This window comes from Schistocerca cancellata, chromosome 1 (assembly GCF_023864275.1).
Source record: "Schistocerca cancellata isolate TAMUIC-IGC-003103 chromosome 1, iqSchCanc2.1, whole genome shotgun sequence".
Lineage (NCBI taxonomy): Eukaryota > Metazoa > Arthropoda > Insecta > Orthoptera > Acrididae > Schistocerca > Schistocerca cancellata.
Window position 1 is genome coordinate 475,134,811 of NC_064626.1, and position 24,916 is coordinate 475,159,726.

General features: G+C 40.4%; 1 protein-coding gene across 2 annotated transcripts in view; it reads right to left on the reverse strand.

The window, feature by feature from the left end:
* Nucleotides 1–24,916, reverse strand: part of LOC126177185 (uncharacterized) — a 232,332-nt gene that overhangs the window by 28,320 nt on the left and 179,096 nt on the right. For both annotated transcript variants that reach the window (XR_007535796.1, XM_049924436.1), the window contains exon 6: nt 18,868–18,978. Coding sequence is in view for 1 of the 2 variants with exons in the window: in XM_049924436.1 (XP_049780393.1) it covers nt 18,868–18,978 (111 nt within the window). In the remaining variant the exon portion in view is untranslated. The remainder of the gene's footprint in view (nt 1–18,867; nt 18,979–24,916) is intronic.

Below are 24,916 nucleotides of genomic sequence, written 5' to 3' on the forward strand. Positions count from 1 at the left end.
TTTTCTGAGCATTCCTGGTGAATTAAATAAAAATTTAGTTTCTACAGGGAATCATATAACTTTCTTGGCAAATGCCTTTCCGAGATTGATGGCTGAAATACTCCTCTGTGATACAGACAAGGGGGAGATTAAGTCAATAATTAAATCACTGAAGACTAAGGACTCTCATAGATATGATGGAGTGCCTAGCAGAATATTAAAGTACTGTGCTGCACATGTTAGCCCTGTATTTAGCCATATTTGTAATTTTTCCTTTAGGAATGGTCAGTTTCCTAAACAATTAAAGTACTCAGTAGTAAAGCTGCTTTATAAAAAGGGAGAAAGGGATAATGTAGACAATTTTAGACCTATTTCTATCCCATCAGTGAAGACTGTGTACGTAGGGATAATTGATCTTTTATGTCATACGATTTGCTATCAAATGTACAGTTCGGCCTTAGAAGCCGTTTCACAACTGAAAATGCTATATTCTCTTTTCTATGTGAGATACTGCATGGGTTAAACAAAAGGTTTTGAATGCTAGGCATATTTTTTTATTTAACTAAGGTGTTTGATAGCATTGATCACAAAATATTGCTGCAGAATTTGGACCATTAAGAAATATGGGGAGTAGCTCACACTTGGTTCACCTCTTACTTTAGCATCAGGCAGCCAAAGGTCATTATTCACTATGTTGAGAATGGCTTTGATGTGGAATCTGAGTGGGGTACAGTCAAGTGGGGAGTGCCCCAGGGATCAGTGTTGGGGCCACTCCTGTTCCTTATTTACATAAATGATATGCCCTCTAGTATTACAGTCAACTCTAAAATATTTCTGTTTGCTGATGACACTAGCTTGGTAGTAAGGAATGTTTTGTGCAACATTGGCTCAGTTTCAAATAGTACAGTTCTGACATAAGTTCATGGCTTGTAGAAAATAAACTAATGCTAAATCACAGTAAGACACAGTTTTTCCAGTTTCTAATACACAACTCAACAAAACCTGATGTTTTAATTTCAGAGAATGGGCATATGATTAGTGAAACTGAACAGTTCACCTTTTCAGATTCTGCCAGTCCCTTTCCCTCACAAACCTGGTTCTACAAAAACATGTCTTCATGGCACAGACATCCCTGAACCACTCCCACTCCCTTGGCAAAATACTGTTACTGTGCGATCCCCACTAGCTACAACTCATCACCCAAATTGAAATCCTGGCACTCCAACACCTAGAAGAACATGCCATTCACCTCCTCCACGAGTTATTCAGCCTGCTGGAATCCTACTCCCACCTTGGGGCATCACTGTTCAACCACAATCCTACTCATAGTATTTCTCCTTGTCAAACCCTTATAGCACCCAAGACCCTGCCTATCTGACCTTTTCAACTTACCACATCATCCAGAACCTCCTACCAACACTCCATGAAATCCAGAACCAAAATAACACCAGAACACTGTTGTTAAGTTCACCACCAAAATCCTCAGCCCCACTGAAGTTTCGGTCCTTTCCATAAACCTCATTCAGCCCTACTCCCAGATTTAACTATGTTGGACTTGTGAAAGACCTACTATCCTCCTCCCATTCCCTACAGTGGAAACACTTCTTTGCCACCAACACCTCTAACTAATGCCAATACATTCCTAACATCAAACCCTGTCTGTCCCACTTTCCACCACCATCCAACCGTGATCCTCCTACACGGATCCTGATCTGATCATCCACCCATCGTTCCACCACTGTTGTGACGAACCCGAGTGACTACATGGCAGAGGGACTCAGCCAGTTGTCTGACACCTCCACCTACAAGCTCTGCAAAGTGACCCCATCCTAGAGATCCAACATAACCTCCAATCTCTCCAATCCTTAGGCCTTTCCCAGCACCTCTCCTCTGAATCCATCTCCCTACTCCCCACGAACAACAGCCCACGCACCCGCCTTCTGCATGCTCCCCAAAATCCACAAACCTAACAATTCCGGTACCCCTACCAAAAGAATCTCAGCCCTTGGTGACCAACGTCTGAAGCCAATTGTCCAAAACCTAGCTTTCACGTTAAAGATAACAATCACTTACTGCACCGCCTCTCCATCCTCCCCACACCCTTACCTCCTGGGTCCCTACTCGTCACCATTGATGAAACCTCCTTATACAGCAACATCCCTCATGCCCATGGCATTGCTGCAATTGAACACTACCTCCCTAGTGCACTGGACATTCCAAAACCACCACTTTATTCCTCATATACGTAGCCAGCTACATCCTAACCCACAATTACTTCACCTTTGAAGGGAAGGTGTACAAAGAAATTCGTGTCACAGCCATGGGCACCTGCATAGGACTCTCCTACACCAACCTCTTCATGGGCCATCTACAGGTGACATTCCTGGCTTCCCAAAACCCCAAACCCCAGGTCTGCTTCAGGTTTACTGATGACTTCTTTGTAATCTGGACCCATGGTCAGGACACCTTATTCTCCTTCCTCCACAATCTCAACACTTCTCTCCCATCCACTTCACCTGGTCCTCCTTCATGCATTGTGCCACTTTCCTAGATGTCAGTCTGCTCCCCTTAGATGACTCCATCCACACATTGGTCCACATCAGATCCATGTTTCACCAACAGCACCTGCACTTGACAGATGTCACCCCTTCCACAGCAAAAGATCATTCCCATACAGCCTGGCCACATGTTGGAGAAACATCTGCAGTGATGAGAACTCCCTTGTCCAGTATACTGCAAGGCCTCACAAAGGCCTTCACAGACAGGCAATACCCTACAGACCTAACACATAAACAGATCGTCCATGCTGTATCCTCACACACACCTGATCCTCACATTCATCCCAAGAACCAATCCCAAAGAAGCACTGCCCTTGTCACCCAATATCACCCAGGACTGGAATGACTGAACCACATCCTTTGTCAGGGCTTTGACTGTCTAACATTATGCCCCTAAATGAGGGACATTGTACCCAAGACATTCCCAATGCCTCCCAAACTGTTGATACGTTGCCCACCTAACCTCCACAACATCCTAGTCCATCCTATGCCACTACTGCTCCCAATACCCTGCCACAGGGACCAACCCTTGTGGAAGACCCAGATGCAAGACCTGCCTAAGCCACCCACCCATCACTACCTACTCCAGTCCTGTCACAGGCTCATCCTACCCCATCAGAGGCCAGGCCACCTGTGAAAGTTATGGTATATACCAGCTCTGCAGCAACCACTGCAAACCATTTTACATTGGTGTGACAACCAACTAGCTGTCAACTAGAATGAATGTCCACTGCTGAACTGTTGCCAAAAAAAATGTGGACCACCTAGTAGCACACATGCAGCAGAGCACAACACGCAAGATTTCAATGGCTGCTTCATAAGGCATGCCACCTGGATGCCCACCACCACTACCACCAGCTTTTCTAAGCTGTGCAGACAGGAGCTATCCTTACAGCACATCCCTCATTCTCGTAACCTCTGAAGGTAGGTGAGTGTGTGTGTGTGTGTGTGTGTGTGTGTGTGTGTGTGTGTGTACACTATCCCCTGTCCCAGTACCCCACCCAATTCGTGTCAGCTAGTTGTGCACTGCTGTCTCATGCCCTAGTCTGTGAAATTGCATGCCCAGCTGTCTGCCACCAGCCCCTCTACCTGCACTCCTAGCTACCCCACTGACAGCTCCACACTTCTGAACAATCTACCAGACACTTCCCCCAACCTCCTCCCTAGCCCCCTGCCTCCCTCCATCCCTCACCCACCCCACCGTGCAGCCCATCTCACCCCAGCACACTCACAGTGAGCCAAGAACGAGCTGGACGTCGACTGAGCACAATGTAGGGAGCCACACATGTGTGTGTGTGTGTGTGTGTGTGTGTGTGTGTGTGTGTGTGTGCGTGCGCACATGCACATGCTTTTCCTATACACTTGAAAAAGGAAGTTCATTCCGAAAGCTAGCAAAACTCTGTATCTTTTGTTTGTGTACCTATTGACAATGCAGTGCTTCTGCCTTTTAGTGAGTAGTCTCCCTTACTCCTAAATAATTCGTAATTCTGTACATTAATATCTTTTACTACTCACTTTTAAAAATAGCCTATGTGTTAATTCAGGGTATAAGCTAATTCCACTCCAGATTTCCTCCAAATCAAATCCAGCTAGCCATTTTGGCATGAAGGAGTAACAAGCACACTCACACACAAATTTGTGCATTTATAATACATATGAGATGTGGTGTACATACAAGCAATACACTTCAACAGTATACTTACAAGGGGACGCCAAAACATTGGGATCATGGATTTACTTCAAACTTTGTGCTCCTTTAGTAAGCCATTGAAACAACATAATGTGAAAGTAGAAAGTGCACTAGTCTGACAATTTCAAGAAAATCACAAGAGAAATATTATGGATCTATTATGTAGCTAATGCATCTGTGCATAGGTACCAGACATTATAGTTCATGGTGGTCAAGTGGTTAGCATTCAAGCTTCATGAAACGGATGAGTATGAGGTGACGGGCTCGAACATTCATTTTTGTAGTACAATTGTAAATTCTATGATATTCAATAAATTTGCCCCTACACTATTCATTCTTGCTACATTAGTAACGTCTCACCTCTACACAGGTTAACTGCCAAATGGCGCCTGCCTCTGTCTGCAGCTCGAAGCATTGAGGTACAAAGTAGTTCTTGGTGCTTTACCAGACTGCATGTATAAGCAAGGGGTTTCACAAATCATGACAGGCATATATTTTCATGAAAACTCTATGCACTTCTTCATTCACTTGATCAAGTGATGTGGCACAGTGGTTAGCACACTGGACTCATATTCTGGAGGACTATGGTTCTCGGAATTGCCAGATTAGTGCACCTTACTACTTGCACATTACGTTGTTTTATTGGCCTACTAAAGGTGTACAAAGTTTGAAGGAAATCTGTTATCCCAACATCGTGGCCTCCCCTTACTCTGGAAAACACCTATTATGTGTTTAACACGAGAACTTTTATCAAGTACAGTTCTTAAAAACTGCTTACACTGCTTGAATGTACCCTAGTGAATTAGACGGAAAATTATTACTTTGCTAAATGTTGTTGCTTGCTCAGTTATATTAAATAGCTGTGATTATGTTCTACTGATAGCTTAAACTACAAATAGTGTTTTCAATGTTATCTAGGAGATGCTTGTACATGATGCACTACTGTGAAAGAAACAAAGGAAATGTAAATTTGACTCTTAAGTCAGTAGAAAGAGAAAGAAGCGTTTGTAATGCCGAACATAACAAATGCATGGTTAGACAAATAGGAAATAGACAGCTGAAACAAATGACCTGACACAGGACAGAATAACTATAAAAACAATGTCAATTTCGAGATGCTGAAGATGCTAGCACAGTACAATAACACATCTACTTGTCATCTATACTAAATGTAATGAGAGTACACAGGTACACAGCAACCAGTGACAATAATAATGTCCATATTAATGATCACATGACGTTCACAACAGAATAAATTGTCCTCAGAACAACAGATGCTCAAAGTGACTGCCCTGCACGTCCAAACATTGTGCAACCCGCCGCATCATACAGCTCTGGACCCTTTGCAGCAAAGCTGCATCCACAGTAATAAGAGTAGCACAAACTCACGCTACCAATTCTTCCACATTTGTCAGTGGAGTAGAGTACACATGCTCCTTCAGATGTCCCCACATAAAGAAATCCAGGGGATTTAGGTCATGTGAACACGGTGGTCATACAACTGGACCTCCATGTCTGAGCCATTTCCCAGGAAATGTTCTGTTCAAATACTGTCACACATTAATTCCCACCACATCAGGCAGATAGTTTGAGAGGAATGCATGATACCTTCATGCAGTTGACCAGTCATGCAACATGTAGGGGTCCAAACACCTGTCAGCCAATATTCTGGCCCAGGCGTTGGTACCAAAGGGAACTTGATATCCACACTCATGGGTGACATACAGGTTAACCTCATATTGAAGACACCCTCACAAGTGAAAGCTGCTTCATGCAACCATATTATGCTGTTCACGAAGTCCCCATTGGTTTCCTGTTGTCATTGGAACCATTCACAGAATTGCATCCGCTGATGGCAATCTGCAGGATGCAAGTGTTGCGTGAAAGCATAATGATAAGGGTGCAGCCCATGCTTGTGCAGCACTTTAGTGACCATGCATTGCATGATATGCAGCTGCCTTACTACGCTATGTGTACTTCACAGAGGTTCTTGGTGTATGACCTCCAGAATAGCTTCCTCAGTTGCTAGAGTATGGTGAGTCCATGGACGACCTCTGTCACGTGATTGTACGAGGTCCATTCAAGTTCTAAGGCCTCCGATTTTTTTTATACTTAACTACTCACCCGAAATCGATGAAAGTGGCGTTACTTCTCGACGTAATCGTCCTGCAGACGTACACATTTTTCACAACGCTGATGCCATGATTCCATGGCAGCGGCGAAGGCTTCTTTAGGAGTCTGTTTTGACCACTGGAAAATCGCTGAGGCAATAACAGCATGGCTGGTGAATGTGCAGCCACGGAGAGTGTCTTTCATTGTTGGAAAAAGCCAAAAGTCACTAGGAGCCAGGTCAGGTGAGTAGGGAGCATGAGGAATCACTTCAAAGTTGTTATGACGAAGAAACTGTTGCATAACGTTAGCTCGATGTGCGGGTGCGTTGTCTCGGTGAAACAGCACACGCGCAGCCCTTCCCGGACGTTTTTGTTGCAGTGGAGAAAGGAATTTGTTCCTCAAAACATTTTCGTAGGATGCACCTGTTACCGTAGTGCCCTTTGGAACACAATGGGTAAGGATTACGCCCTCGCTGTCCCAGAACATGGACACCATTTTGTCAGCACTGGCGGTTACCCAAAATTTTTTTGGTGGCGGTGAATCTGTGTGCTTCCATTGAGCTGACTGGCGCTTTGTTTCTGGATTGAAAAATGGCATCCATGTCTCATCCATTGTCACAACCGACGAAAAGAAAGTCCCATTCATGCCGTCGTTGCGCGTCAACATTGCTCGGCAACGTGCCACACGGGCAGCCGTGTGGTCATCGGTCAGCATTCGTGGCACCCACCTGGATGACACTTTTCGCATTTTCAGGTCGTCATGCAGGATTGTATGCACAGAACCCACAGAAATGCCAACTCTGGAGGTGATGTGTTCGACAGTCATTCGGCGATCCCCCAAAACAATTCTCTCCACTTTCTCGATCGTGTCGTCAGACCAGCTTGTGCGAGCCCGAGGTTGTTTTGGTTTGTTGTCACACGATGTTCTGCCTTCATTAAACTGTCGCACCCACGAACGCACTTTCGACACATCCGCAACTCCATCACCACATGTCTCCTTCAACTGTCAATGAATTTCAATTGGTTTCACACCACGCAAATTCAGAAAACGAATGATTGCACGCTGTTCAAGTAAGGAAAACGTCGCCATTTTAAGTATTTAAAACAGTTCTCATTCTCGCCGCTGGCGGTAAAATTCCATCTGCCGTACTGTTCTGCCATCTGTGGGACGTATTGACAATGAACGTGGCCTCATTTTAAAACAATGCGCATGTTTCTATCTGTTTCCAGTCCGGAGAAAAAAAATCGGAGGCCTTAGAACTTGAATGCACCTCGTAGAAGGAGAGAACCTGACTTCCAAAAGTGCAGCTCCAGACAATGAAACACATTTTTATCTGGATGGCATCGATGAGGATATCTAGCAGCATATTCATGAGGGACAACACCAGCACAGTTATCAGATGCACCAAGGACTAGAAGCATACCCACATATTCATTGTCTGTGTATACATACATCTGCCACTCTGGTTTAGAGGTTTACAATGAAAAAATTTGATATGTGTACACATGAACATTGGAGTCTGTCACAGGCACTTCACTCCACTCATAACTAGTCCCTGTCTGGTGGACAGCTCATACAGTATAAGCACACCATCAGTCCTAAGCACTTTTCCACCTAACGCACATTACCCCTCTGACAGATATTGTTCTGCATGATTCATCCGCACACCGCTAATCGTGAAATGTTAGGTTTTGAATTACACTGTTTCCCTGATGGTCAGAGATGTGATGTTTCCACAGTCATATCGATAGAATAATAATAATAATAATAAGAAGAAGAAGAAGAAGAAGAAGAAAGAAGAAGAACTAAAAGAAAAATATAGACAAAGACTAACAAAAATACTGAAAACAGAATTGACAGCAAGAAACAAGACAAAAGCTATAAATACTTATGCTATACCATTTGGAGTAGTGAAATGGAGTAACACAGACCTAGAAGCACTCAATACACTTACACGATCACAATGCCACAAATATAGAATACATCATATACATTCAGCAACAGAAAGATTCACATTAAGCAGAAAGGAAGGAGGAAGGGGATTTATTGACATAAAAAACCTACATTATGGACAGGTAGACAATTTAAGAAAATTCTTTCTAGAACGAGCAGAAGCTACACCACTGCAATTTCATAACCACTTCTACAACCCTTTAGATCACATAACATCAACAGATACGAAGAAAGTAAATTGGAAAAAGAAAACACTACATGGCAAGCACCCGTATCATCTAACACAGCCACACATCAATCAAGACGCATCCAACACATGGCTAAGAAAAGGCAATATATACAGTGAGACGGAAGGATTCATGATTGCAATACAGGATCAAACAATAAACACCAGATATTACAGCAAGCATATTATTAAAGATCCCAATACCACAACAGATAAATGCAGACTTTGCAAACAACAAATAGAAACAGTAGATCACATCACCAGTGGATGTACAATACTAGCAAATACAGAATACCCCAGAAGAATGACAATGTAGCAAAAATAATACATCAACAACTTGCCATAAAACATAAACTAATAAAACAACACGTTCCCACATAAAAGTATGCACCACAAAATGTACTGGAGAATGATGAATACAAATTATACTGGAACAGAACCATTATAACAGATAAAACAACACCACATAACAAACCAGACATCATACTCACCAATAAAAAGAAGAAATTAACACAACTAATCGAAATATCCATAGCCAATACAACAAATATACAGAAGAAAACAGGAGAAAAAATTGAAAAATACATCCAACTGGCTGAGGAAGTCAAGGACATGTGGCATCAGGATAAAGTTGACATTATACCAATTATACTATCAACTACAGGAGTCATACCACACAATATCCACCAGTACATCAACGCAATACAGCTACATCCAAACTTATATATACAACTACAGAAATCTGTAATTATTGATAAGTGTTCAATAACCCGAAAGTTCCTAAATACAATGTAACATATACCGTACAGTTAAAAGGAAGTCACACTTGATCAAGGTCCGCGTCACTTTCCATTTTTAATCAGACCTAAGGTCTGAGAAAGGGAAGAAAATAACAATAATGAATTGAGATACATACTAAACAGCATGCAGTTACGAGACACAATGTTGAAAGGCATAATTAGTGGGACCATGCTGATAACACACACAAATAGTAACAGAGTTTGGACATTATTTGCAATGCATGTTGCAAATCCCACTGATAACAAAAGCCCCTAACGAAATGTAATGGACCAGAATGAGGCAACGATAATGGTTTGTACTAATCGATAGGACATTGGAGAAGGGTACAAAGAAAATAGGTTTCATATGTATTAGCTAAAGTGGTGCGAATATATTCATGCCCACGAGGTGGAAAGAGCTTCTTTCAAAGTTGACTAATCTCGCATTTCTACGACTGTAGTATATAAGTGCAAATGTTTTCTATAGGACCGCTGCAATTGCTGTTGGTGGTTAGGATGCCAGATACTGTACCACCTGGACCACATTTACCAAACAAAAAACATATGCCTCAACCCAGGATCGAACCATCAACCTCCTGCATCAACTTCACAGCATGATTAATATTTGCTGAACAAGTATTTCCCAGACATATGGTTACAGTGTTGCCAGATTGCCACTCTTTTAACGTCCTTTTTCTGCTGGATGTACTTGCCGGGCGAAATTTTGTGACAAACATTTTTTTTATTGCTGGCCTCCGAGGAGTCATGCTGCAAAGCCTAAGTACACACACAGACACACACACAGACACACGCAATCTCTCACCTCTGCCTCATGGTCAAATTCTGTTCATTACACTTGGGCACACTCACATGCAACTGATATATTGAAAAATACACACACACAAAAAAAGTGTGTCATAAGAGAAACGTATAGCACTGCTGCTCCCTCTTTAGGAAACTTGATATACTTACTACTGTATATCTTTGTATATATGTCTCATCACTATACGTTAAACTGAATGTAAAAGAATTTCAATTAATAGGAGATATACACTAGCACAACACTAGGGGAAAAATTTAAAGACACAGACCCTTAAAAGCAGCCTATTCCCCCAAAGTCAGCTCACTAAAAATCTTTAACAAATTACCAGCCTTGGCATGGTCCACGTCTTGAAATTATTTCAGGGAAAATTGTGTAACTGGTTGAGTGAAAACTCATTTTATAATATAATTTTTTTTTTCATGTACAGATTGTGAACATATGTTAAAATTCAGAATTGATAGTTAAATGTCTGTAATGGTGTATGTAATTAACTATATTAATATTATGTATGAGACATGGAGCCTATGCCATTATGGTCAACGGTGAATAAAGATGACCGAATGATAAGTATATTTCCATAACATGCAATCTGTTCCTGTACTTCTCTTTCCTACACTAATGTATTTATTGTATCTGTCACAGCCCACTGGTTCTCCTTTTAACTTAAGGGCACCGATGTGATAGTTTGTAGCAGATGGGAGGAAGATGGTGGTGGAAGGGAGAGGGGGGGGGGGGGGGGGTTGGATTGGAAGTACAGAGTATTTTAAATATTTATATTTTGGAAGATGAATGGCAACTTGTCAGCAGTCATACAAATTTCCAATTCTGACACTATTAAAAACCTGTGTAATACAGATTTTTCAATCAAGTTCTTGAAAGAAAAACACCTGACTACACTATATATTTTTTGCCATTCCTGAGAGCTATAGGGTGCCGCAGTTGCCCCCTTCCCCCCCTGGTATTGCATCATTCTTTCAACAGTTGTCTAAAAGATACACACACAGACAGACACAACACACACACTATTTCCCTTTTATTACACACTTTTGGTTCTCTGAATCTTGCACATATGTTATCCATGTGTTCTTTTTTTCTCTGTAGCATCCAGAATTCCCATATCCTTCTCTCTACCCATTATTCACTTCCAAACACATCCATAAACTGTCTCTTTAACTGTATGAATCCTATTCTTGCTTGAATTTGTTAGTTATGTGCTGAGTGACAGAATTCATTGTAAACAGTCTTCTATTCTCACAGAATGTAGATAATCTTTGTTCTGTGATAAATGTCAGTCTGATCATGATAAAAATAGTTATTAAGGGGAATACATATGGTGAAATTGCTCAAAAGGTGGTATTTTCTGATTATTATCGCTTAATAACATTTAATCTCTCCTGATTAGTTTGTTGCATCATTTGTCAATTAATTCCAATTGGAAGCGTACTTTTTATCATTACAAAGTTAATAGTGCAAGTGTAAAAAATAATCCGGTCCTTCTGCATTGACATGCTATCTCTGGAACTATTCAATCTACAAGGCTATAGTTTTCAGCTATTTATTCCTTGAATTCATGTTAAGAGGATGGATGCACTGTGTAAACAGAAATGGCAGTATTTGCACACGCATCTTGTGAATTTACTTTGTGGGTGTAATGTTTCATAGGTGTTGAACTGCGAACATAGTCATTTGGTGTACTATTACAAATTCTTATACCTCTTTACAACATGACGAAAAGAAAGAGCTGTTTTGTGATGATGATGATGATGTTTGGTTTGTGGGGCGCTCAACTGCGTGGTTATCAGCGCCCGTACAATTTCCCAACCTTTGCTCAGTCCAATTTCGCCACTTTCCTGGATGATGATGAAATGATGAGGACAACACAAACACCCAGTCATCTCGAGGCAGGTGAAAATCCCTGACCCCGCCGGGAATCGAACCCGGGACCTCGGGCTCGGGAAGCAAGAACGCTACCGCGAGACCACGAGCGGCGGACAAGAGCTGTTTTTAAGAAGCAACATTTCCATGGAAATCAGCATAGGACTGGATCTGAATCCAGTGCTCATCCTGAAATAGATGTTTCACAGACACACAAAAAGGACATGCCTACTAGTGCCTCGAGGAGGAAACTTGGAAACCATGAGGATTTACTTATTGACAAAGGAGATCATGTAAATAGTTTAGGTTATGTTTTATTAGATTTGAGTGTGTTAGGACAAGTTTTACAAGATGTTGTTTCATGTAATGTTTGTGGTGGGCAAATTATCATCTTTGAGGACACATCTGCAAGGACTGGACTAGCTAACGAACTTGTTGTTCAGAGCAAAGTTTGCAGGCTCTCTACATCGTTTTGGACTTCTCAAAAGGGCACGAATGACTTGTTTGAGAGCAATGTTAGATTCTTGTATGGAATGAGGTGCATAGGTAAAGGACTGATTGCAGCTCAAGTATTGTGTGTGAGGCTGAACTTGTCATACCCACCATCTGGATCAAGTAAGTACACAGAAGTAATTGGTGAATGTGTCAAATCTGTTGCTGTCACTTCTATGAAAGCCACTGCTAAAGAAGCAGAATTAAATAACATGACAGACTTATCTGTGGCAGTTGATGGTACACAGCAGAATAGAGTCCACGCATCTAAAAATGCAGTTGCAACTGTCACTAGTGTAGACACAGGTAAAATTTTAGACATCGAAGTGCTAAGTACTGCCATCAGTGTAAATCAGTTGGCAATGAAACAATTGAAAGTCATAAAACAAACTATGCCAAGAATTATGAGGGAACTAGTGGGGGTATGGAGGCTGCTGCAGCTGATTCTATGTTGAGACGCACACAGCAGGAAAGAAGTATGTGCTACACTGAGTACTTGGGGAATGGAGGCCTTCCAATCAGTTGTGGGAAGCCAACCTTATGGTGAAAAGCATGTTTTGAAGATTGAATGTGTGGGCCATGTTCAAAAACAGATGGGAACATGCCTTTGAAAACTGAAGCAGACAAAAGGAAAAGAGAAGTTATCGGATGGAAAGACTCTAAATGGTAAAGGAAGACTTACAGATAAAAACATTGATGAACTCCAGCAATATTATAGAATGACAATAAGGAACAACACACATGGCCTACAAGGAATGAAAAGAGCAGTGTGGGCTACATTCTTTCACAAATCACCCACTGATGATACACATATATATGGTATTTGCCCACTTGGTGTGCCACAAGGCTCTATCTTGGGCCCGTTTTTGTTTAATTGCTATGTGAATGATTTCCCAAAAGTATTAGGCACCAGTCATCATATTACTATGTATGCTGATGACACTTCTGGGATCTGCTGGGCATGTAGTAATGATGGCCTAAATTCAGTGGTACAGAATTTTGTTGAAAAAGCCCAAACACATTTTGAAAAAGAAAACCTGAGGGTCAATATTAACAAAACTAATTTAATTTATTTTAAGACAAGTGGCTCAAATAAAAATACTGTTGTAAATGAGGACATTCAGGAAAATACCTGCTCAGAATGTAAATTTCTGGGGATATATATAGATGACAGACTTTGGTGGACTCAGCAAATAGATCATGTCTGTGGTAAAATAATGTCTAGTCTGTATCTACTAAGAAGATTAGTTCAATATCTAGATACTGAAGCAATAAAAATAGCGTATTTTGGGTTGATGTATCCCCACCTATCTTATGGAATTGTATTGTGGGGTGGGTGTAGCCAATACAGTATAAGAAGGGTATTTGTATTGCAGAAAAGAGTAATAAGAACTATGGCAAAAGTAAGACCCAGAATTTCATGCAAAAATCTGTTTATTAATTTTAATATTATGACTATCTATGCAGTATATATGTTTCAATCAATATTATTAGTGAAAAAGGACAAAAAAGTGACAAACAGATATATGGAAATCCACGATCACAATACAAGATACAAATCAGACTTTCATATGGTGAGCAGAAGATTGAATCTAACAACAAATACCCCATTCATTAAGGGAGAAATATTTTATAATTCTCTGCCAAACAACCTGAATCAGCTTTCTGGTAGAATTTTTAAAAATGAGTTACAAAACTGGCTTATATTTAAGTGCCCATACAGTATGGTGCTGACATGATTTGACCTCAGGAATGCTATGTTAAATATACTTAAATGATCTTTTACTTAATACCATGTAATCTATATATATATTGTGTATCAATAATCTAAATGTAATTATTGTAACATTGTCCATGCATGTTAAATACATGTTTCGACCTGTAAGATAAATAAATAAATAAATATGAATATAATAGAGGGAAACATTCAACGTGGGAAAAATATATCTAAAAACAAAGATGATATAACTTACCAAACAAAAGCGCTGGCATATTGATAGACACACAAACAAACACAAACATACACACAAAGTTCAAGCTTTCGCAACCAACAGTTGCTTCATCAGGAAAGAGGGAAGGAGAGGGAAAGACGAAAGGATGTGGGTTTTAAGGGAGAGGGTAAGGAGTCATTCCAATCCCAGGAGCAGAAACACTTACCTTAGGGGGATAAAAAGGACAGGTATACACTCGCACACACACACATATCCATCCGCACATACACAGACACAAGCAGACATTTGTAAAGGCAAAGAGTTTGGGCAGAGATGTCAGTCGAGGCGGAAGTACAGAGGCAAAGATGTTGTTGAATGACAGGTGAGGTATGAGTGGTGGCAACTTGAAATTAGTGGAGGTTGAGGCCTGGTGGGTAACGGGAAGAGAGGATATACTGAAGGGCAAGTTCCCATCTCCGGAGTTCTGACAGGTTGGTGTTAGTGGGAAGTATCCAGATAACCCGGACGGTGTAACACAGTGCCAAGATGTGCTGGCCATGCACCAAGGCATGTTTAGCCACAGGGTGATCCTCATTACCAACAAACACTGTTTGCCTGTGTCCATTCATGCGAATGGACAGTTTGTTGCTGGTCATTCCCACATAGAAAGCTTCACAGTGTAGGCCACTTCCTCATCCCCTCAAACCCAGAACCTCCCACAGAAGAACCCCACAAGTGCCCCACTTGTGACAGGATACTTTCCGGGACTGGATCAGACTCTGAATGTGGCTCTCCAGCACGGACACAACTTCCTCAAATCCTGCCCTGAAATGAGATCCATCCTTCATGAAATCCTCCCCACTCCACCAAGAGTGTCTTTCCACAACACTGGCAAACAGTGTTTGTTGGTAATGAGGATCACCCTGTGGCTAAACATGCCTTGGTGCATGGCCAGCTCATCTTGGCACAGTGTTACACCGCCTGGGTTATCTGGATACTTCCCACTAACACCAACCTGTCAAAACTCCAGAGATGGGAACTTGCCCTTCAGTATATCCTCTCTTATCGTTATCCGCCAAGCCTCAACCTCCGCTAATTTCAAGTTGCCGCCGTTCATACCTCACCTGTCTTTCAACAACATCTTTGCCTCTGTACTTCCGCCTCGACTGACATCTCTGCCCGAACTCTTTGTGTTTACAAATGTCTGCTTGTGACTGTGTATGTGCGGATGGATATGTGTGTGTGTGCGAGTGTATACCTGTCCTTTTTTTCCCCCTAAGGTAAGTCTTTCCACTCCCGGGATTGGAATGATTCCTTACCCTCTCCCTTAAAACCCACATCCTTTCGTCTTTCCCTCTCCTTCCCTCTTTCCTGATGAAGCAACCGTTGGTTGCGAAAGCTTGAATTTTGTGTGTGTGTTTGTGTTTGTTTGTGTGTCTATCAACATGCCAGCACTTTCGTTTGGTAAGTTACATCATCTTTTTTTTTTTAGATATATGTCTATCGACCTGCCAGCGCTTTTGTTTGGTAAGTCTCATCATTTTTTCCATGTGGAATGTTTCATTCTATTATATTGATATAAATAAATAAATAAATAGATTCATGGTGCAAGTACCATAAAGCTCAAGCAGCGGGCACAGAGGAACAATTTAGGCACAAAAACAGCAAATCATCTGCAGTGATGGAGGTAATTAAGCCAATATGTAGAGAGTTAGTTCATCCTGATCTTCTTTCCAAATGTCCCCATGGTCGAATGCAAAACCCGGAATGAGTCTTTCAATAATGTCATTTGAACCCACATACCAAAAAATGTCTTTGTATGAAAACTCTATGCTTTGGTGTTTTTGATGCTATGGCAACGTTTAATTATGGCAATAAGGGAAGAATTAGGGTACTAGGGCAACTTGGTATCATTCCAGGAGCCAACACACTATAAGCCTTCCAGCAAATGGATCAACTCAGGATCATGAAAGTGCAGTGTGCAGCAGAGGAAATGGCTAAAGAAGCAAGAGGTAGGAAAAGAAGGAAGCTTCTAGGTTTGCAGGATGATCAAATACATGATCCAGAAAAAGCTGATTACGGGCCTGGCTGTTTCTAGGGGGATATGGATGGTTCCATATGTGAATTAATATCAAATAAAATGTTTAAACTTGATTTCACAGAAATCAAATTTTTTAAAATATTTGACCCATCATCTCAGGAACTATTACAGATAATAACTATTACAGATACATATGCCTCATTTTACACAGTGTTACCTCTTTGTACACTGCACCTGCTGAACCAAAAAAAAACATAACTTATAATGATTTTTTACTTAGAGAAGGAACAGGGGACCTTTTTTTTCAAAAAACAATTGAACATAATTTTTTAAAAATCATAACTAACTAATTATTTGTCTGTATATTCTGATCCTGGTTCAGTAATCAGAAAAGGAGTGAAACTATACTTCCTAAAAATTTCAGTCTCTATCTCTCAATGGTTCTGAGCTAATGGGTCATCAATATTGCAGATTTAACACTGCAGGTATAGGACGTACATACTACCCTTAAACCAGATAAACAGCAACACCATATGATAAAGAGAAGACAGTACCTTTTTTTCTCTGAGTGGTGTTACCCTGCTAATTTTTAATTTAACCAGGATAAACAGAATATTACCATAATTTATAAAAGTCTTTCAATTTATTAACATAACCTTAATAAGTTACACATTCCTGAAAGTTATTCTTCATAAAAAGATCCATGAAACTAAATGAATCTAACTTTTCCACACAAGGTTCTCTTGATAACACTGTAATTTGCTTTACATTTTATGGATTATTTATTTTTCCCCTTTATATGTTATCTGTTTCCAGAATGAAATTTTCAGTTTGCAGCAGAATGTGCACTGATACGAAACTTTCTGGCAGATTAAACCTGTGTGCTAGATCAAGACTAAAACTCGGGACTTATGCGTGCACGTGCTTTACTGGCTGAGCAACCCAAGCACTACTCACAATCTGTCCTCATAGCTTTACCTCTGCCAGTACCTCACCTCCCACCTTCCAAACTTTATAAAAGTTGTCCTGCTAAAGATGCAAGACTAGCACTCCTGGAAGAAAGGGTATTGTGGAGACATGGCTTAGCCACAGTTCAGGGTTGTTTCCGGAATGAAATTTTCACCCTGCAGTGGAGTGTGTGGTGATATGAAACTTCCTGGAAGATTAAAACCATGTGCCAAACTGAGACTCAAACTCAGGACCTTTGCCTTTTGCAGGAGAGCTTCTGTGAAACTTGAAAGGTGGGAGACATGGTACCAACGGAAGTAAATGTACGCCCGCTTAAGGCAAAGATCCTGAGTTTGAATCTTGGTCTGGTACACAGTTATAATCTGCCAAGAAGTTTCATGTTATCCATTGCTTATTTAATGTACATTTTTATGCCAAACATTCTGGTTAATTTAGTTTTCAGGTTTCTCTACACTTTTACAAAAACGACTTCTTATTTGCTTTTTTCTATCAGCCCCCATTTAAATGTTCACGGTTAATAAAATACAAACTTTTACTTGAAATTTTGGTACTGGTGTCAAGTTGCTAGATGAACTAGTTTTCCTTTACTTCTACATCTACACTTACATTTACATCTACATACATACTCCACAAGCTACCGTATTGTCCATGGCAGAAGGTACCACATACCACTACTAAACATTTCCTTTTCTGTTGCATGTGCAAATAGGATGAGGGAAAAATTACTATCTCCAAGCCTCTGTATGAGGTCTAATTTCTCGCATCTTATCTCCATGGTCTTTATGCAAAAAGCAAGTTGGCGGGAATAGAATCACTCTGCTGCATCTCAAATGGCAGTTCTCCAAATTTCCACAACAGTGCCTAGCAAAAAGAGCATCTTCTTCCCTTTAGGGATTCTCATTTGAATATATGAAGCATTCCATAATACTTGCATGCTGATTGAACGCACCAACAAATCTAGCACCATGCTTCCAGATTGCTTCAATGTCTTCCTTTAATCCAATCTGATGGGGATCTCAAACACTTGAACAGTATCAAAAATGAGTTACACTAGTGTTCTGTATGCCACCTCTTTTATGGCTGATTTACACTTTCCTGAAATTCCCCTAATAAAACAAAGTCTAGCATTGGCCTTCCTTGCTACCAACCTGATGTGCTCATTCCATTTTATATCTTATTACTTATGCTACTAGTAATTACTAAAGGAATATCACTTTCCCTGAAGTTTTGCAGCAAGTTTGTGTTTGTTAATAAATCTGGTTTTGGCTTATTATGTCATCTTCTGGTGAGAACCTGGTTTATCTACAAATTGTCACAGGAAACCAAGAAACACTTTTTTTTCATAAATTTCTGATACCCATCAGAATAAAATTCAGTTGATGGAGTGTTATCAGTTATTCAAACTACATAGGAAAAAGAAAATATATGTGTGTGCTCACAATTGCAGTGTACTCTCCTTTAGTCCAAAAGGATAACAGCTCTCCAGTGTTGATAATTAATGCTCCTGGTAAGAATCCAACACGTGCCCATTCACCTGCAGCTGTTTTCACCTGTAAAATAAAACTTTGTTTTAATTTTTATTTGTTAAAGAAGTCCAAAGCTATGTTCCATAATTTAAATTTGGCACTGTACAGTACTTTTCAAAGTTGTATAATGAAGGTTTTTGATTTGATAGATATATCCTTGGTGACCTTCAATTTTTGGGATTTAGGCCATGAACTGAGGCATATATTTCTGCCTAAGATTTCCTCTCTCTCTATGAGAAGCATCTTCAGAACTATCAAGATAAATGGTAAAATTCTCCAGAACGTAATACTTTTGGGAGAAAAATAATCATTCTGCCTGTGATGAGGAGTCACTGACATACACTCCTGGAAATTGAAATAAGAACACCGTGAATTCATTGTCCCAGGAAGGGGAAACTTTATTGACACATTCCTGGGGTCAGATACATCACATGATCACACTGAGAGAACCACAGGCACATAGACACAGGCAACAGAGCATGCACAATGTCGGCACTAGTACAGTGTATATCCACCTTTCGCAGCAATGCAGGCTGCTATTCTCCCATGGAGACGATCGTAGAGATGCTGGATGTAGTCCTGTGGAACGGCTTGCCATGCCATTTCCACCTGGCGCCTCAGTTGGACCAGCATTCGTGCTGGACGTGCAGACCGCGTGAGACGACGCTTCATCCAGTCCCAAACATGCTCAATGGGGGACAGATCCGGAGATCTTGCTGGCCAGGGTAGTTGACTTACACCTTCTAGAGCACGTTGGGTGGCACGGGATACATGCGGACGTGCATTGTCCTGTTGGAACAGCAAGTTCCCTTGCCGGTCTAGGAATGTTAGAACGATGGGTTCGATGACGGTTTGGATGTACCGTGCACTATTCAGTGTCCCCTCGATGATCACCAGTGGTGTACGGCCAGTGTAGGAGATCGCTCCCCACACCATGATGCCGGGTGTTGGCCCTATGTGCCTCGGTCGTATGCAGTCCTGATTGTGGCGCTCACCTGCACAGCGCCAAACACGCATACGACCATCATTGGCACCAAGGCAGAAGCGACTCTCATCGCTGAAGACGACACGTCTCCATTCGTCCCTCCATTCACGCCTGTCGCGACACCACTGGAGGCGGGCTGCACGATGTTGGGGCGTGAGCGGAAGACGGCCTAACGGTGTGCGGGACCGTAGCCCAGCTTCATGGAGACGGCTGCGAATGGTCCTCGCCGATACCCCAGGAGCAACAGTGTCCCTAATCTGCTGGGAAGTGGCAGTGCGGTCCCCTACGGCACTGCGTAGGATCCTACGGTCTTGGTGTGCATCCGTGCGTCGCTGCGGTCCGGTCCCAGGTCAATGGGCACGTGCACCTTCCGCCGACCACTGGCGACAACATCGATGTACTTTGGAGACCTCACGCCCCACGTGTTGAGCAATTCGGCGGTACGTCCACGGCGGCAGTGCACAAATGCTGCGCAGCTAGCGCCATTCGACGGCCAACACCGTGGTTCCTGGTGTGTCCGCTGTGCCGTGCGTGTGGTCATTGCTTGTACAGCCCTCTCGCAGTGTCCGGAGCAAGTATGGTGGGTCTGACACACCGGTGTCAATGTGTTCTTTTTTCCATTTCCAGGAGTGTATATTATACACGTTTTTATTTATTTTATGTTCAACAAAAGAACATGTATTTAATCACAACAGCTTTCACCTAACACTGGCCATCTGTAGAATCCATATAGGCTTATGATATATGGATTCTATAAATGGTCAATGTACAATTAAAATTGGTAATGATTAAAAATGTGTTCTGTAATCATGTCTAATAGAAATAAATTCAATTGTTTATTCCTTCACTAGCTTCAGAAATTGATTGTACCGTTATTAATAGGTTGGACAGAGTACTGCTTAAGAATGAAATAAGAATGTGTTTGCACCCCTTAAAATGTTCACAAAAGATATTGTGGCTAGTACTGAAGTTGGAATGTGTTTTATCTAAATGATCCGCAGATGAAATATGCTTCACATATGCTAAGGATGAAATAAACCAGCAGCAAGTTAAAGAAAGCAAGAATAAAGTTCTCAGCAACTTAGATTAAGTGGCTAAGTGCACGAGTGTCTGAGTGAAAAGTGAAAGGTTGGTTGTGCACTGTTCATTACGGACACTTACTGTTTCCCTCAATCTCTTTTGGTAATTCGTTGTGTATGTGAAGAAAAATCCAGTTCATTCTGTGGTTCAAATTTTGTGTTAAGCTGTAGGTCCCCCTAAAAGTAGCTGGCTAAGTCAGTTCAAAGATCAGAGGAAGGAAAGTGTGTGATACTTTCAATAACATCTTGCTTGCAGAAGTGCTGTGCTGTTCACTACCTTGGATCAACTGAGAACTGAAACCTGGATCTTTACAGTCTGATTGAAATTACTTGGTAGTTGACAGTTCACGTGCTTTAGCTGGTTTCCTGCAATCAGAGCACTCAACGTCAGGCCTGAACCATTCACTGTTGCCACAACAGTTGGTCTGATCACGTCCAATTCATTGTCAGGCTTTCTTTCTTGGTGTGTTTGGATCTCTAATCCTGAGTGTGGTCCTTACATTTCGTATTTCGTCAAACATGATAATGCTAACAAAGTACATGGCATTAATCAAACACTGGAGTGTAAAGATGATGCCGGTAGGACTGTGTGGTGACAGAATGCTCCAAAATCAGTTGAAATTAAATGGTTCTTCATGCAGAAAGTGTGTAAAACATGCAGTCAAAGGAACTCAGTACATTAAGTGCAACTTTTGGTTACATGAGAAGTGCGCAAACTTGAGTGTGAAATTTGTAAATGATGATACTCAGTGGACATGCCTCAACTGTACAAGTGAAGAAAATGCGTGATTAATATCCGCACTAAGTTCTAAGGATGAAATTATTGGTCTTCTTCAAAGTGACATTGATGCTCTGAGAGAACTGACGTTGCTAAAGCAAGAAAATATTGCATTGAAACATGAAAAGTGTTGTGTATGTGAAAAAAATCCAGTACTAGATGGACCTACTTTGGCAAATATGCAGTGATACAACTGACAAACAATGAAAACATTCAGCCACCATTATGGAAAAAAAAAAAAAACTGGAGATACTGAAGAACCAAACAAATTTAAGTGGACCAGCATAACATACAAAAAAGACAGAAAGAAGCATTACAATAAGACAGGTGACTCACTGTTGAAAAACATAGTTATTCCAAACTTCGGAATTTACATTTAACCTGAAATCAGGATGCATCAATTGCGTACACACCTAAATATCATCTTAAACTCAAGAGAGAACACAGCAGATAAGCATAGCAGAAATCTGAAAGGTGTTTTTATCCATACAGGAACAAATTCACTTTGAAACAACAGTGAGGAAGAAATTGTAAACCACACAAGGAACCTCATCTGAACAGCCAGAAGACTCTACTTGAATTCCAGAATAATAATAAGTAGCATTGTGTACAGGAAATCGGTGAGTGACAGCTATGTGCAGAGAATAAATGACAATATTAAAGAACAGTGCAATAAACTAGGAGTCGTTTTCATTGATCCCAACAAATTTCCAAGTGCAAAGTGTCTTGCCAAAGATGGTCTACATGTGAATAGGTTGGGCTCAAAAATATTCAGTAAGATGCTCATAGACACTTGCCATGTCATAAAAAATAAGGCAAACTAATTAGCATTAAGAAAGACAAAACCAAACCATGATCTGGCAAGAAATATGCTAAAGCCCATAACTAATAGTCAAAGTAGGTACCTGTATGTTATCCACTGGAATATAAATGGTTTAAACACTGATGCTTCTAACAAAAAAGCTCCAAAATAGATGAATTGGAAATCATTCTGTCAGAATGTGCAAATATTAGAGTTGTTTGTTTAAATGAGCACTGGTTTACTGAGGACACAATGAAAATTCTAAACAAAATAGGGAACTTCAGATTATCAAGTACCTTTTGCAGAAGAAACAAGCCACGTGGAGGCTTCTGTATACTTCTACATAGTGATATAAATTATGAGACCAGAAACTGTCTTAATTATTTAAATGAAGAATGTGTGTTTGATAGCTGTTGGGTAAAAATAGTGGACTCACTAGCAAATGTTATAACAATCTCAATATACAGTACAGAACTATTCTTATCCAAGCTTCAAGTTATGCTAGAAGACCTTTGTAGAGAGAAAAAAGAAAAAAATTGCAATAGCTGCTGATTTTAATGTTGGTATCACATGTGATAATAGCCACACTTCAAGATTCACTGACTTAGTCAAGAAATATGGTTTACAATTGAGTTTCTTTGAATCTACCAGAGACAATGGCAATCAACAACATGTATTGACAATGTTCTAACTAATTATGTACATGTAGATGTGTATAAATTTTGTCTGGATCTAGGTATTTCTGATCATTGTGCATTGTTCATTGAGCTGCCACAGACAGACAGGAACATTTCACGTATGAGAGCCCATATGAGCTGTAACTTTAGCAAAGAAAACTTGCTACCATTTAGTGAGAAGCTAAAAGAGAAAACATGGCCTTTTGATCATTGTAACTAAAGTGATGAAAACTTTGAGAAATTCCTCAATAGTTTTCTTGGTGTCTTTAATGAAACATTTCCACATAGACTCTGCAGCAACAAAATAACAAATAAAGTGAAGTGGATTACCCAGGGCATAAAAATTTCCAGTTTAAGGAAAAGACAACTGCACAGAGAACTAAAATATAATAAAAATATTGATATCATTAAATATGTTAAGACTCTATAAAACCATATTTAAAAGAGATGTCAGGGCAGCAAAACAACTGGCAAATAACAGGCTAATTTTAAATCATAAAAGTAAGACAAAGGCTATGTTGTCAGTCATTAAATCTGAGTTAGGCGTTAAAGCCTATAGCAAACAAATTTCAAAAATTGACATTGAAGCAAATACTAGAGTACTTTAATGAATTCTTTATAAATGTAGCAAAGCCTGATGTAGAGGTAACAGATTATCACAACAAAGTAAATCCCTTTGGCCTAGGTGAAAACTCTGAAAACTTTACAAAATTCTTAAACGTTTCTGTGGAGGATGTAGAAAATGCTATTCTAACATTAAGAAACAAAACATCTGCAGTTGTACACAACAGAATTGCAAACCCATTGGCTCAAATAATAAATCAATGTTTTGAAGAGGGCTGTTTCCCAGAGGTACTGATATATGCTGAAGTCAAACCACTCTTCAAGAAGGAATCAAGAGAGATCATGGGAAATTATCATCCTATCTCAGTTCTCCCAGTCGTATCTGAAATATTTGAAAAACTTGCTGTTGCACAAATCCAAAACTTCATTGCAAAATATTTTGTTATCCTAAACAATCAATTTGGTTTCCAGCAGTGGAAAAACACCATAGATGAAGTAAATGGTTTCACTGAGAAAATAAGTACATCATTAGACAAGAGGAATAAGGTGGCAGGAATTTTCTGTGACCTCACAAAGGCATTTGATTCTGTAGACCATGCATTGCTTGTTTAAAAACTTGAAAAGTATGGCATTAGCGGTAGTGCTGTACAGTGGCTTAAACCCTACTTATCAAACAGAAAGCAAGGAATTAGCATTTCTTCAAATGGCACATATTATTTTTCTGAGTGGAAAAAAATAGCTCAGGGTGTTCCACAAGGCTCCATATTAGGCCCAGCCCTATTTCTCTTTCATGTTAATGACTTACCATTAAATATCAGCTCCCCATCAGTTCTGTTCGCAGATGATACTTCTGTCTTAGTTGAAGATCAGGATTTGAAAAAATTCCCAAATCTGTGCTCAGTACTTTCAGTACCTTAGAAAGTTGGTTTCAGCTAAATGGGTTGAATCTAAACACATCTAAGGCTCATGTGATGCAGTTCAAAACCAAACAATCAAAATGTGAGCAGATTAAGATTTTACACAACAACCAGAAGCTGACTCAGTCAAATTCTTAGGTGTAAATGTAGATAATAGTTC